The 14,986-nt window shown below is 52.5% G+C and overlaps 3 protein-coding genes across 3 annotated transcripts in view; 1 reads left to right on the plus strand and 2 right to left on the minus strand.

The window, feature by feature from the left end:
* Positions 1-4,866, minus strand: part of LOC117646083 — a 96,486-nt gene extending 91,620 nt beyond the window's left edge. Inside the window, exon 1 of the mRNA XM_034386768.1 lies at positions 4,527-4,866. The gene's annotated coding sequence lies outside the window, so the exon portion shown is untranslated. The remainder of the gene's footprint in view (positions 1-4,526) is intronic.
* A 3,836-nt stretch (positions 4,867-8,702) lies between these two features.
* LOC117646121 (post-GPI attachment to proteins factor 3) lies at positions 8,703-11,940 on the minus strand. The gene is made up of 7 exons (XM_034386838.1): positions 11,603-11,940; positions 11,300-11,454; positions 11,031-11,183; positions 10,825-10,949; positions 10,600-10,736; positions 10,311-10,515; positions 8,703-10,197 (listed from the first exon to the last, which is right to left on the minus strand). Exons 1-7 carry the CDS (start codon positions 11,742-11,744, stop codon positions 10,143-10,145), a joined length of 972 nt encoding a protein of 323 aa, XP_034242729.1. The 5' UTR covers positions 11,745-11,940; the 3' UTR covers positions 8,703-10,142.
* A 251-nt stretch (positions 11,941-12,191) lies between these two features.
* On the plus strand, positions 12,192-14,204 carry LOC117645957 (histone-lysine N-methyltransferase EHMT1-like). Its single transcript, XM_034386533.1, has 8 exons — positions 12,192-12,324; positions 12,549-12,710; positions 12,784-12,836; positions 12,954-13,073; positions 13,144-13,195; positions 13,271-13,387; positions 13,463-13,624; positions 13,775-14,204. Exons 1-8 carry the CDS (start codon positions 12,300-12,302, stop codon positions 13,939-13,941), a joined length of 858 nt encoding a protein of 285 aa, XP_034242424.1. The 5' UTR covers positions 12,192-12,299; the 3' UTR covers positions 13,942-14,204.
* The last annotated feature ends 782 nt before the right edge of the window (positions 14,205-14,986 follow it).

The following is a 14,986-nucleotide window of genomic DNA, read 5'->3' on the forward strand; positions in this document are numbered from 1 at the left end:
CTGGCCGTCTGGACGCGACTGCCTCCGCGACCACCTGGGCGCAGTGGCGCACCTGGACGGTGCAGCGCAGCAGTGCAGCCCTTGACCCAGAAGCGTCTGTCTCTCTCGCACCCGCTGAGCCGCACCGGGCGGCCCACGAGTGCGAGAGAGACAGACACACGCCTGGCAAGGCGTGTGCCGTGGAAGTGCGCGCTGACGTATCGGCTTCCCCTATCGCCGGTCACGAGTTCGCGCGGCACTTTTCGGGGAGGGGGGAATCGAACCCGCAACTAACGGCGCCACTTCCATCATAAACCGGTATGCCCTAACGATACTGTGCCAATAGGTACGCATCCACCACCACAGAAAGGTAGTGTCGAACGTGTCCAGTGTGTGTGAGCGTGTGTGTGTGTGTGCGCGCGCACGAGCGTGTGTGTGTGTGTATACATGTGTCGGTACATGTGTGTGTACATGTGTGCGTGTGTAAGTGTGTGCGATCTACGATCTCGCCCCTGTCGGGGAAGGGGCGGACGGGACGGATTTCGCAGAAAGATTATAACGAGTAAAAGGGACCCCAAAAATCACTTCGGCGTGCGCGAACCCACACGCACACACGTGCAAACTCCCACACACCCAAACGACTCCATAACACACACACACGCACACACACACGCACAGGATGATTCAACCTTGGTCGGAACCCATCCCTCATCCCACCTGTCCCCTGACACTGCCTCTGCGAGTCCCGGAGAGCCCGGAGAGGCGGGGGAGAGGGGGTTCCTTCGGGACCCGCGCGCAGCAGGTGGGGGGGGGGGGGGGGAAGCTTCGCGTTTCGCAAAATGGGCCCGGATGGTCCCACACCACACGGGCGCATTCCTGCAGGCACGGCACTTTTGTTATTTTTGCCCCTTTTTTGTTGCTAATCACCGGCGGCCCAGCGAAGCCAGCGAAGCAAGCGAAGCAGCCCCGTCCCGCCCATCCAGGTAATCCAGGTAGGCCCAGTGTAGGCCCAGTGTAGGCCCGGCCACGGCCCTGCCGAGGACTCCCCGCAATAAATCCCCGCGCGCGAACGAATGGGGAGGATAACTCACTGATCGGGGTGCCCCAAGGTGCCCCGGTCTCCAGTGTAGGTGCCCTGAGCCGTGCCGAACGGGTGGCTTCCGAGATAACGTGAAGAAACGCAGCAACGCAACCCGCGGCCATTAGGAATCGGACAAAGCGTCTCAAAACGATTGCCTCAGTGTTTTGCCGTTTTCCCATCTGCAGCGCGGCCGAGGCGGCCAAGGCACTGCCGCTATGCCCGGTGCGAAGCAGTCCGTCGTCATCATCGCCAGTCGTACGAATCAAGTCTTTCTTTCTTCATTTTTTTCCTAAACGCGCGCAGCGAACGGTGAACCCGCTAGAATGTCCGGGCGTCTGGCGGCGCGGCGGCGAGCAGACCACACAGTGCATCACGCTGGACGAGCGGACGCCGTGAGACCGCTAATGCGATCATGTCAACGCATCAGGGCCGCCGCATCAAGACCGTCCAGTCCGTCTAGTCGGACACGTCGTCCTGCCTTTCGCCAGATTCGCCGTCCTGTAATTGCAACTGCCTCTGCAGGACTCCAGCCCGAGAGTCGTTGTCGTCGCTCTATCTCTCTCGCACCCACGGGCCCTTCTTATGGGCGCGAGAGAGACAGAGCGACGACGACAGGCACGCTAATCAGCCCGCGTTCCTCGCCTAGTCGGCGGCGTCCTGGGCACCGGGGGCACCGGACTAGACCGGCCGGCAGCGCGACTTTGACGCGCGGACGCACGCTTCTCGCCGTCGCCGTGGTCGTCGCCGTGGTCGTCGCCGTGGTCGCCGCCACCGGGAATGCAGAATGCACGCGCAACGGGACGCTTCGCTCCGTCTCTCTCGCACTCTTGGGGCGTACCGTAGGAGTGCGAGAGAGACGGCCGCAGTTTCGGAATCCGCCTGCTGGCCGGCCGGGACGAGAGCCTTTTGCGGGCAGCTTGGCTGGGTTAGGCTGGGCGGCAGGCCGATGATTCCGAACGGTGTGCTTTCCGTCCCCGTCGCACTCGAGGCTTGCTCGGTCGGGGTGCGAGAGAGACAGAGCGACGAGGCGTCGTTCGGCGTCGGCCTGCGGGCACTCTCACTGCGTTGCGTTGACGCGGTGCTCGCCGTGCTCGCCGTGCGCGCGGTGACGGAAGGCCGGCCGGTTCCTGGGAAAATAACGACGAAGCCGACGAGCGCCGCGTCCACTGCGTCAGTCCACTGCGTCAGTCCACTGCGTCCGTCCACTCTGAACGCGCGGCACGGCGCAGCGCAGCGTGCAGCAGGACCGTACGGCCAGCCAGGCCAGCCATTAGGACGTCATTACCGAGGAGCCGACGCAACAGAGTGACACCAGCGTGACACCAGTGTGACACCAGTGTGACACCAGTGTGACACCAGTGTGACACCAGTGTGACTCTCCTCCTGCCAGAGGACTCTCCTCAAACCGAATCACTCCGCCGGCGGCGCTGGCACGCTGGCGCGCCGGTCCGCCGTTTGGGCGGCGTTTACGTGGCCGCGATAAGCACCGGCCGCACGGCAGCACGGCGGCGATCCGCCAGACACGCGGAACCTTTTCGACTTCCCACATTAGCGCGGACAATGGCGGCGCCAGGGACGCGGTCGACGTCGAGCTGCTCCTGGCGTCCTGGAGATGGGTGCCCGTCATCGCCGTCCGCGTGGCGTCGCTGCTTGCGCCGGCCGCGGCCACCGAGGCCACGCGGACGGCCGATCGGCGGGCCGGGCTGCCGGGCGGGGCGCGGGGCGCGGGGCTCGGCGACGAGGAGTCACATGCGTGGGACGCGTGCGACGCCGCGGCCGCGGCAGACGGGCGTTGGTGGGCCGACCCCGCGCGCCCCGCCCCGCCCCGCCGCGCCTCGCCGGTGTGCGGGCAGCGGCCTTGGGGACGCCCCCAGACCGCGGCCAAAAAGCGACCGAGCAGGTGGCTCATTCAGAGAGTCGTTTCGTCGCTCTGTCTCTCTCGCAGCAACACGGGGCGCTCCGTGACGCGGAGAGAGACAGCGACGAAAGCGACTCTCGGAATCAGTGTGCAGGTGGCTGCAGCCACGCCGTGCCGCCTCTAGTCGCGCCATCCTGGATCGCATCCTTGTTGAGCCGCCTTCGGTGCCGTCTGGGCCGTCTGGGCCGTCTGGGCCGTCTGGGCCGTCTGGGCCCCACTGGGCGCGCTTCGCCTGCTTCGCTGCTCGGCCGCTTCGCCTGCTTCGCTGCTCGGCCGCTTCGGCGAGCAAACCCGGCCGCCATGGCCGCCATGGACGCCATGGGCCACCGGGCCGCACTTTCGCCACGCCGCCGTCGACACCTTCGCGACGTCCTCCAGCATGGCGCACCCTTGACGGCCGCCCCGCAGCCAGGTCACCCTTCTCCACCGCAGCCAAAGCTGTCCCATCCAGCGCGCCCAACTCGAACCCATTCCGAAGTCGCAAAGATAAGCGGCACTCCGCGGCGCCCACGATAAAAGCAGGAACGGCCGTCCCGCGTCGACGGGATTCGAACCCGCGCCGACAAGGTTGTCATCCCGGCGGACGCACCTGTACAGTGTACGGGCTGATGCGCGTGAAATCCGTTTTTGCAGGCGGTGGTGTGTGCGGAGTGCGGACGCGGCGAGCGGCGCCGGGGGAGGGGGAGGGGGAGGGCCGCGGCATCCTGAAGGACGGCGAACATCTGGAGAGGCTGGAGAGGAGGCCCCGGACTGGTCCGCCCTGGCCGCGCGCCCCGCGCCATGTGTGGAGAGACAGAGACAAAAGCCGAAACCATTTCGACACGCGACACGCAATGCCCGCAATCCCCTTGACTTGGCCAAACAATCAGACTGTGCGGTCACGGCAAAGCCTATGGCAAAGCCAATGGCTGCCCAAGCCCAAGTCGGAAGTGCGAGGCGAGGCGCATCCTGCAGGCTCATTCCGAGAGTCGTTTTCGTCGCTCTGTCTCTCTCGCACTCATGGGGCTTCCCGTGTAGGTGCGAGAGGGGCAGAGCGGCGAAAACGACTCTCAGCCTCCTGATTGGCTGGCGAATAATAAGAGGCCAAATTGCGCCACCAATCAGCGCGGCGCATTGTCCGAGCCGCAGGGACGGAACGCAACGCACAAGGGAAGCGGCCAAGCCATGAGTCGGAAATGGAGAATCAATTACAAGCAGTGTCGTGGCCGGGAACGGGGAACACACAAGGCAGCGCAGGGCCGGCAGGACTGGCAGGGCGCGTAAACCTCGAGTCGGCTCGGCGGTCCTGCCTTCGAAGAGTACCTAGAGAGAGTACTTAGAGAGTCGACAAAGAGGCAACAGAGTCCATAGACAGCCCACAGAAAGTCCATACAGAGTCCTTAGGCAGCCCACAGATAGTCCATTCAGAGTCTTTAGGCAGCCCACAGAGAGTTCACTCTGTCCAAATCTGACGCTCATCCCCCGACAGTTTCCTGAACTGTGGTCGCATGAGACCCGAATGTCCGACACGTTGGGGTTAGGTTCATCCAGATTAGGTCAGGTACTCACCGGCAAGTGCCGAGGGCGTGGAGGGGCGGCGTGAGGCACTGTATCCAAAGCGCGTCCCGGACGGACCGTCTGACTGACACACCGTCGGACCGACGCGAGAGCCTGTCCTCCAAATCCACGCGGAGGGCAGCCTCGCCGTACGTCCGACACTAACTCACACACACACCAACACTTGCACTGGATGACACTGATGTGCGATCACTACCGGTGCACCACTACGTCGGCATGACACTGTGACGTTGTCACGTGACCTGTCACACACGCACACTCACACACACTCGCGTTTCGTTCGTTCGTCCCGTCCCGCACGGCCCCGGCCCCGCTGCGCTCGCCGTCACGACTTGATCGCAACTGACTGGGAGGCGGCGTGGGGCGCAGTGGGGCGGGCCGGGCAGGCAGGCCGGGCAGGCAGGCCGGCTCCCGCGTGGAGCTTTGGGGTGGCGGTGGAGGGGGTGGGGCAGGTGGCCCGCTACCGCCAGGGCACCGCCAGGGCACGGCCGCCTCCACACAGGTACACAAGGTACACAAAGTACTACTCGTTGACGTCCGGGAGGAAGCCGAACCCGGACGGAAGGCCACACCGCCAGCGGACTGATTCCGAGAATCGTTTCCGACGCTCTGCCTCTCTCGCACTCATGGGGCGCCCCCTGTAGGTGCGAGAGAGAGACAGAGCGACGAAAAGGACTCTCGGAATCAGTCTGCGGGCCACCGCCGCCACAAACGCGGCCACGCCCGATAAGGCCGATGCAACCCTTTTCACTCAGTTTCCCTTTCCTGGGCGCATTGTCAACAAACACGCCCTGCCCTACACTAATGTGGCCCCAGCACAGCGGGGCAGAGAGAGACAGAGCCCCTGGGCGGCAGGGAGGGGGAGTGGGAAAAAATGAACGGTGTCACCACCTCCGCCAGCGCCCAGCAGCCGCCCGACGACACGGATAGTCAAACACTCCGGAAGTAACTCGCAAAGTAAGACGGAGCGAACAGGTTTCATGAAATCAATCACTTTTACCGTACCGATGAAAAATGTGATGAAGCAGACAACTATTGACTTACGCTGGCTTCCACTGCTCCTCCAGGTGGATCTTTATTTTCTGCAGTACGTGCCGCGAATTTTCGTTTCCGTTGAGCAACGCTGCGACGGTCGTAGATTCGTTGATTCGTTGATCGGCCACGCGGCCCGACTCTAGAGCCGTGCTGTGACACACGCAGTGCGGAGTCGTGCCTGGGGTCCGGCTCGGTGGCGGCTCGGAGTTGTGGAAGTCTCCCCGGACAGAGCTTTAGTCGCTCTGTCTCTCTCGCACTGGTGGGGCGTCGCGTACGGGCGCGAGAGAGACAGGGCGACGAAACTCTGGTCGGCCGGTGACGTCGTAAAGACATTACAGAGACGAACGAGGTAAGGCGCATTGTCGGCCTTCTTTGCCTTGGCGGCAGCACGGCAGTCTCGCTTTGAATGGGACCCCCCCCCCCCCAACCCGGCCGCCGGCAAGTTCCTATCTAGAGCCCTATCCTAGCCTATCCCACCTGGAGAACACAAACCGGGGGCAGGGCAGTGACCCGGGCGGCGAGGGCACGGCGCTGGGCATGCTGGGCACGTCGGCACGGCGGCCCTACCCGGAGTTTCGAGGCTCTCGGTCCTTGGGCCCTTTGCCACCGCGCCCCGCCCTGCGCCCCGCACGCCGAGGAATCCAAAAGAAACAACTGCCGTCGTGGCGCGCGGCCGCTTCATGCGGGGAGTGCCGTCCGCCCGCCCTCCGGCGTAACTCCACGTAACATCGCTGCCGTTTGGTCTGGGTGCGCGCGGGTTACGGGTTCGAGCCCCGCCAGAGGCGCCTTTTTTCTGGGACCCTTTTTGGCCACTGCTCCACTGCAAGCGCGTTCCGTTCCCGCCGTGCGCCGGCAGGCGGATTCCGAACGAGTCGCTCTGTCTCTCTCGCACTCGCGGCGCGTTCCGAGAGCACCTAAAGGGTGCGAGCGAGACAGAGCGACGTGCCGGGGCGTGAATCAGCAACATGTCATCCCGGAAGACGCGCCGTCCTGTCCGTCCTGCTCGTCCTGTCGCACAACGCTCAAGATAACGAATCGCTTCACGCCGCCTGGTCCTCCGCGCCGAGCTCCGCGCCCTGTCCTGCCGCTCGCCTCGCCGCCGCGGTCCCGCAAGTCAAGGACGCCGGCGCTCTTCTCGACGACGGCGACGTCGCCCCGGACGGCGGGAGCGCCCCGTCCGGCCCGCCCTGGCCCGACGCGGCACCGAGCGCAATTAGATTATTGTTGGAGGCGGCCAGGAAATTGTTGACTACTTGAGCAGGTTATTTGTGGAGCCGGCGGCCAATTACACGAGGCAGCGGCCAAGCGGCCATCCGAGCAAGCGCCACGCCGAGCGCCACGCCAAGCGCGGCCAAGCGCCACCGGAGCGGAGCGGCGGAGCGGCGCGCCACCGGAAAAATGACAAGTAATCGGAGGCTCCGCGCTCCTGGACTGCTGGCCTGGGCGCGGGCAGTTTGCGTCGAACGCGGAAATGAGTTTTGGTAGCGGGCCGCCGCGGGGCTGCGGGCCTCGGGCGGGCCGACGGCCGACTGGGACTCGCACCGTCTGGCCCCGCAGCACGCCGCGCACGCCGTGGTGTGCGTGAGGGCGGTCGTGATTCGGACTTTTTGAAAAATAATGCAATTGGTGCTTCGTTTGCCGAGTTCCGCGTAGGCTGTCGCTGCCGTCGCCGTGCGGATCGGGCGGCGCCCTGTCCTGCCCTGCATCCAGTCATCTAGCCTGCAGCCCTGCAGTGCTGCCGTTGCATCCGGTTCCTGCTTCATCCTGGCGGAAATAAGTTGGCCGGGCTCAGCAGCGCCGCGTTGGCGCGTTAGCACCGCCTGTGTTTAGCATTAGCACCACCCTTCGGCCCTGTTCCGAGCGCAGTGGCTGTCTCTGTCTCTGTCGCACCCCTTGCAGGCGCCCCACGAGTGCGAGAGGGACACAGCGACGAAACCTGCATAGGCAGCGCCCCGACGGAACTCGGGGCGGTCGGGTCGGCGCGGCGCCCAGCGGTCCGAATCGCGCCGCTTTTCGCCTTGAATGTTGAATAACCAAATAAACGCGGATCCCAGAGCGACGGCAACGCGGCGACGGCGACGGCACTCGCCTAGATCCCATCGCCGTTCCACTTGCGCCACCCAGTTTGAACCCCATCAAAGGCTAGGAAGACTAGGAAGAAAAGACGTTCTTCAAGCAAGATTTTAATTTCACATTTTGTGTAATAACAAAAAAGAAAAATCCAAAGGAAAAACATTTTAGAGTATCACGAAACAAGAATTTGGTTCACTTTGGTAAAGCACAGAAAAATCAAATAATATAACAACAAAACAAGAAATTCATATCATAACCACTTTTGCAAATATGGACGATCAACAAGAAATAAATTTCAACCAAGCTCCAGCTTAGTGAGTTGCAGGCACCTCATGATATTATTGTATGCAAATATTTTGATAAATACTCAACATTTAGATACTAGGTAAATAGGTAAAGTGCAAGCAACACACACACAAAAGAAACACAAGTGTATATAAATCAACAATAAATCGAATACCAACAAACACATTAATTTGGGGTGATTGGAATAATTAAAAATAGACATATATTATTTTTGAAACCAGCAAGGGACCTACACATAACATGACAATATATCAATGTTATCTAAACAAACTATCACTAATAGCTGCACTACTTTGTAGTCACCTAAACGCTAAGGTAGCAACTAACAAGCTTACATTCACATTACATCGCAACTTGATTTTGGTTTTAGAAACCAAAGTTAAAGTCTAACAATTCATAAACTATTCCACATCTTAATTTTGAAACATATTTGAAACTTTTAAAATATAAAATGATTGATAACAATGATAGGTACAACAGTAGTTTCACACCTACAAAAAAGAATTTCATGTCACATCAAACCAAAATGGCATCAATCTTTCAACAGCCAAAGACTCTACACAGAACAAATAAAATGTTGAACATTCAATGGCACAAAATACTTTCTAACAAAGCCCCAAATAATAACATTACAAAGGAGTTATTCAGACTCAAGGTACTGCACTGAAATTTTATTAAAAAGTAAGTACTTAAAACAACAGCTTGTACCTCATTGTAAACAACAGTCACTTGAAAATTAACATTGGAAAAATGTCATATTATCCATTTTATTAAGAATTTAATAAAAATCTGTCATTGGGTCCCAAAGCACCAAAAAAATTTTTGGACTGAACACAAAGACTCATTTCAGTGCAATCTGGGCATAGCTTAAAAATGATAATTCATATTGAACACATACATGTTCAGAAGGTTAATTTAAAGTAAGTGATCCACATTTTTTTAGCCAGTGGGTGCTGCAGTCAGTTTGTGCTTGAATACCTATTTCACATTCATGCATAAAGTACAACAAACATCAAGTAAGAAATAAAATAAAAATACATTATACAGGTTATCTCCCTAGAGCTCTGTCAAATTGGGAAGAGACATAAACAGAGGACTCATTCATTGCAAACAAAGAACAAAATTAACAACACAATTAACCTTGGACACGATACATCCAAAAGACAGATGGAGCAAGAAGCAGCCATCCTCGCATCCACAATCCACAAAATAACAAATTTAACAAAAAAAATATCTGGGCAATTTGCTACAACAGACTTTTACTGTAACTTATGGGTGGAATGGTACTGCACCACACCTAATTGATAAGAAAGTAAAGACGATATAAATTTTTAACTCATGGATTACAACCAAGAGTGAAGCCAAACATAACAAGTGTCACAGGTAATAGTTAAAATATGAAAGAGGGTGCAACGATAGTTATAATAAGAAGAATGAGAAAGGCACTACAATGAAATGGTAGCTTTACAGGCAAATACTAAATCCTTTCCAATTTTAAAACTGAAATCAAGTCAAATAACTTGTAAAATTTTCATGAAACAGACTCAAATTCTGACTGTAAACTTGTTGAAACAAACTAAGTCACAGGAAAGGTAGCATTCCCCTTGCAAGTTACAGCTAAGAAAAGGCACTACTTATAGAAGATGAGTTCTAGACAAAAATTAAATGCCAACATTAAATGCATACATAGACTTCACAATTATATAAGAGAAATTTTAGTGTTAAAGAAAGAGAGAAGAAAAACAAAATATGACTTGGTATTTATGGCTTTTGTTGACTATGGGACCAAACTCAAACAACAGACATTAGCTGCAGAGAAATAGAATGGACTGTGGTCTTACAAAAATTCATCTGATTTTACCTTTAAAATGAATTTTCTGTAATAGTTATTTTTATGTGACCAAAGAAGTGCGGGTAACTGTGTCCAATTGGTGTTCAAAACCATACAGCGCAATTTAAAAGCAGAAAATGAAACAACTACTTTCTTGGATTAAATCTGCAAACTCACATCCATTGTTTGATTTCACATCTCGCACATGCAGTGTTTACACAAGTACACTAAGCCCACAACTGACTAGTGTCACATAGGCAGATTTAAAACGATCTGCATATTCAGTCCTTTGGTAATACTTTCAAAAACATTTAAGACTGTCTTTAGATAGGCATTAAGCTTCTAAAGAAAAAAAGCAATAATCAAATATTTTTCTCTTTCTCCTTGTGTAAGTACTTGCAGTCAGCTTTCACAAATCTGAAATCAATAATAATAATATTAAATATAAACAGTCAAAGTTCTCACAAATTAGTAAAGTTTTTTAAGAAAACTGTGATACACAGTGAAAATTGTGGAAGAAGAAAACTTACCTAAAAAGCAGGTATGGCAATGGAATTGTTGTGCAATGCCAAATGGCATGAGCATCAAAAATCCAATAAATTGGTTCGAAGTCAAGAATCTCAAAAAGCATTGTTGCCCACAAACCGAGTAAAAAATGCATCAAATAGTGAGTGTGTGGTAATTCTCTCTGCTTTTTAACACACCAGGCAAACCAGACAATAGATGTTATACCACCTACAAAAGAGAAATCCGTCAAATATGGGCCTCATATGAGTTTATTAGCTTTCCAGGATATGGTGATCAATTTTGAGCACTTACCAACACTTATGTTGACAATCATATTGTAACCATAATCCAACTTCACAAATAATAAATATGTTGCATGGAAGACATACAGTGCAATGCAAAGACATGCGTGGACAACAGTTGCTCCTCGGAATAAATGGCTTCCAACTCTGAGGGAAATTTAAATGAACAATAGTAAAATGTTAGTTCCCAACTGATAACAAGAACAGCAAAAAATCTGAAATGAGAAAAACTCACCTTGCCCCAAAACAGAACAAAAAATATGTCACTACTGAAAAGGCTGACACATAATCCATAATTTCAGTAAATGAAGTATCCCGTGCATGGAAGACAATAGACCATACCCATGAATTAAGACAGATCTGTTGACAAAAGAGGTAAAATAAATGACTAAGTTGATATGCTTCCCAGTGTTTGTAAAATTCTCAGTTACAGCTTCATACCATCACATAGAATGACCACATCCAATAAAATGGATAGTCAGGGTTGACTTCTTTCCGGAACTTCCGCCATTCATTGAGTTGAACAATGAAATTTAAGATGGAAAATGTGACAGATGCCACTTCTTGCATGCACAAAACACGAACAAAGGGCCACTGAAAATAGTACACAAAAATCTATTAGATATGCTGGTTTCTGACAATACACAGAATAAGAATGATGGTTAGGAAAGCCTTCAAAATAAGAATAGTAATTCATTGCTTCACTTCACCTTGCCATGGAACTGCGGAACATTCCACTTTCTTCCTCGGAACGCTTCAACAGTTGGCCACATACATGTATACCTGCATTCATCTTGACAAGTCCACCCAATTATGGTATCTAATGTTGAATAATGAACATTGCTTGTGTTGGAAAATTTACCACCTGAAAAGATTCACACTTCAGTCTCATCACAGGTCACAGAAAAAGGAATGAAAATAACACAACTTTTTGGATAGACAGCATTTGTGGAGGCAACTATAACCTGCAAGAAAAATGAATAATAATCTGGACTGTTTTCAGTTATTTTTACCTTTGGTACAATTTGCTTGAATGCACTTGTCTATGCAGTTGCGATAGAAAGGGGACTGGTCTCCCTCAGAACCCTGAACAATGCAGAACACTGCAAACAGGGCGAAAAGTATGGCAATTGTCGCCACTACTTGACGAGCCATACTGACGCCCCTCTTTTTGAGGAACCCTTCTAGTTTTCAATGCGCCATGAAGTAAAAGTAGTAATTTTTACGTGCCATAATGGCTAGAAATGATATTTTTCTACACCTAATGTTGCATATCGTCTGCAATCACCCACTCCGCCCCTCCCTCCTCGCCCTCGTCCTCCGGATTTCGGGGGGCTGCGGATGTTTTTGTTTCCACTTTGCACTGCCACGGGGCAACGACCTCGGCACCCTACTGGTCATTTCCGGTCAGATCTTCGTTTCCACAGTCTTGCGCCCTGCTAGTGCTTTCTTCCATTCATTTTGCAGTGAAGGTCATTTTTTAAATTAAAAGAATCATTCGAATTAAATTGTGAATGAGTCAAGGAGAGAGATGCCCTGCCCTTCACGTTGAAGTTCGATTGGTCGTTCTCTGCCTGGAAGCTTCTTACTGGAACGCACCCACGTAGTGCGAGGTACGCGCGCGCAGCCGGTTCGAACGTGTCAAACGAAGTTCAGAAAGTAACGGCGGCGAAACGGTGGTCTGTGAAGACCGAACATCTGCGTCAAACCATGAACGCCACAATCGACCTATTTGGTGAGATTTAAGTGATCGTGTGACTCCGTGTGCGGTTCTTAAAGTATACAGGCAGAAAGGGATGGGGAGTGATTGACTTTTCGATGGGGCCTACAGGGCAGGGCTGGACGCTCTCCGGCATCATGGTATCAAAGATGGAGGCAGTCTTCTTCTATATTAAAACGAAGAAACGACAGCCATTGAGTTTGAATGAAATGACTTGACGAGCGATGTCGTGTTTCCAGGATACCTTGCAGCAGAGGTGAGGGAGATTTGGTGGCAGGTTGAGGCCGACCTGCTGACTGGGCTCCATGCCGACCCCACCGTCCTCCTGTACGGGGGCGGCGTAGGCGGCGCGGCCGCAGTGGTCGCGATGGGGTACCTGCTCTACAGGAAATGCACCAAAGGTATGTCCAAGTCCCTCAGCTCACCCAATGTCGCTGGTCTTTATGTGTCATCTCGAGATGTCATGGGTTACAGGTCCTGACTTCTCAGAGCAGACTGACTTGGCTAAGATCCATTATTATGCAGGTGTAAGTTTTGTTTCTATGGTCAAGTATAATCCCAGGGTGATGCCCTGGCACATTGTTCAGTTATTAATAAGGAATTTTTTATTCAAATTATTTGAATCAAACTGTATTGAATCACAGTGTCCACCGGATCCCGATGCCACCAATGCATGCATCGAATTGTTGGCCAAGAACGGTCATCTAGTGAACGTTCCCCTTTGGAAGCACTGCACTGTGTCGCATGGATACACACCTTTCTTGGTAAGTACAAATGTCCTTCTAAACTTGGCCAAATGTTTCTCATTTTAAAAGGAAATTATATCTGTTGCAGAGAGCCTGCTGGAACAATAATTTTGAACTCATCCAGTACATGATAAATATTGGCAAGTAGCTCTCCTACCTGCAGTATGGAGTCTAAGTAACTCTTAATTGTGACACATTTCTCGTTCCCTGTTTAGGAGCAGACATTTCATTATCTAATTCAGACGGAGAGACTGCCATGTACTTAGTGGCTTACAGAGTCAGTAAGAGTTCTTCATGGGACCCCAGAGCTCTCAATCTTCTGTGGGAAAAAGGTGTGCTTTTCTTCAAGTTAGTTACACCTTAGTTGTTGCTACAAAAATCCTTATCTTTTCTCTTTCTTTCTCAAGGGTGCTCTGTTGATGATGTAAATGTGCACAACAACTCCATGCTTCACTTGGCAGCTAAAGCTGGTAATGCTACCCTCACCCGGTGGCTGCTCCTGCATGGGGCAGATCCCGACATACGAAATGCGTATGGATTCACTCCCCATGCCCTTGCCCTGAGGAAAGGTAGGGATCTCTGCGTACAAAAGTAGTTCATTACTTATGGTGAATTTTTGCTTGCCTTTCAGCAATCGTAGCTTCATCCCTTGTAAAATCAATTTCTTAATTCTTTTTTTATTATTTTGAATTAACACATGCTGTTTCATAATTTGACAGGTTCTCCTGCCCACCTCACAGTTGCTAATACTCTGCGTATTCCAGTCACTAACAGTGTCAGCCCCTGCCCACGGTTTGCCATAGAGGAGGGTGGTGTTCAAATGACGCTGTTCCGCTCCGTTAGCTCTCCTGTAAACGGCCAAAGTGATGATTCAGTTATCAACTAACTTACTAGTTTTTTATTTTTATTTTTACAAGTTTTACTGAATTACCAGTCTTCTTGACTCCATGTATTCGTAGCAAGAGTTACTGCAATGTTATATTCTGATTTTGATGTCATTAAACCATCCTGGTGCTTTAGTCATTCTGATTATGATGTCATTCATTTTTGTGTCAAAGCCATTTTGGCTTAAATCATTCTTATTATTATGTCATTCATTTTTGTGTCTAAGCCATCTTGGTGCTTAAGTCATTAAATGTCACTTGTCAATCCTGTTTTTTTTCTTTTCTGTCCATTTTTCAAGTTTGATGAACCAATTTAAAGTTTCTTGTCTTCCTAGTTGGGCAGCCCGTCTGGCCGACATACCCCATGTCTGCAGGGACACTCGGCGGAGCGCGGCTAGTGCGGCTCGCTGCCGGTAGAAGTCGCTGATGTCGAATACAGGTTCCAGCAGACTGCTTCCGAGAGTCGTTTTCGTCGCTTTTTCACTCGCACTCATGGGGCGTCCCGTATGGGTGCGAGAGAGACAGCGACGAAAACTACTTCGGTGCCCAAATTGAATGGGGAGTACACAGTGCAGTGGCCTGAACCGTCTTCAGCAAAGAGAGTGACGAATTTGAGGGAGCTTCCCTGGAGACTAAATTAGAGCACCGAGTAGTGGCTGTCAGAATTTGACCGATGCCTGATGACGTCACGTCCTTCCCTCTGCCTAATCCACGGCAGGCATGCCCTCCTCGTCACGTCACGACGGCGGCAGCGGCCGACATGACATGACATGTCAGTGACGGACAGTCGTACGTATCTCGCTTCGGTGCCAGCGACTGGTCCAATCAGTTCGGGACGGGAGTACTACGTAGGTACAGTAACTTCGCCTTGATTGTGGGCTCCAGGATAGCTGGATGCCTGCCTGCTTCCACGGGACTTCCACGTTCTGGCTGCGGCTCCTCGGATCAATGCTCCGCGGCATGAAAATAAGGCATTTCGCAGACTCCAGCGAAACGCAGCTAAGTATCATTTCTCTGTGCTCCAGCAGATTCCGAAAGAACGCTCCA

The sequence above is a fragment of the Thrips palmi genome, unplaced genomic scaffold (genome assembly GCF_012932325.1).
Source record: "Thrips palmi isolate BJ-2018 unplaced genomic scaffold, TpBJ-2018v1 HiC_scaffold_19, whole genome shotgun sequence".
Lineage (NCBI taxonomy): Eukaryota > Metazoa > Arthropoda > Insecta > Thysanoptera > Thripidae > Thrips > Thrips palmi.

Coding starts and splice junctions, on each gene's coding strand:
- LOC117645957 (XM_034386533.1), top strand. CDS start 12,300: ATGAACGCCACAATCGACCTATTTG. Junction 12,325..12,548: donor CGCCACAATCGACCTATTTG/GTGAGATTTAAG, acceptor TCGTGTTTCCAG/GATACCTTGCAGCAGAGGTG. Junction 12,711..12,783: donor CTACAGGAAATGCACCAAAG/GTATGTCCAAGT, acceptor CATGGGTTACAG/GTCCTGACTTCTCAGAGCAG.
- LOC117646121 (XM_034386838.1), bottom strand. CDS start 11,744: ATGGCTCGTCAAGTAGTGGCGACAATTGCCATACTTTTCGCCCTGTTT. Junction 11,184..11,299: donor TTCCGCAGTTCCATGGCAAG/GTGAAGTGAAGC, acceptor TACTATTTTCAG/TGGCCCTTTGTTCGTGTTTT. Junction 10,737..10,824: donor TTGTTCTGTTTTGGGGCAAG/GTGAGTTTTTCT, acceptor AATTTCCCTCAG/AGTTGGAAGCCATTTATTCC.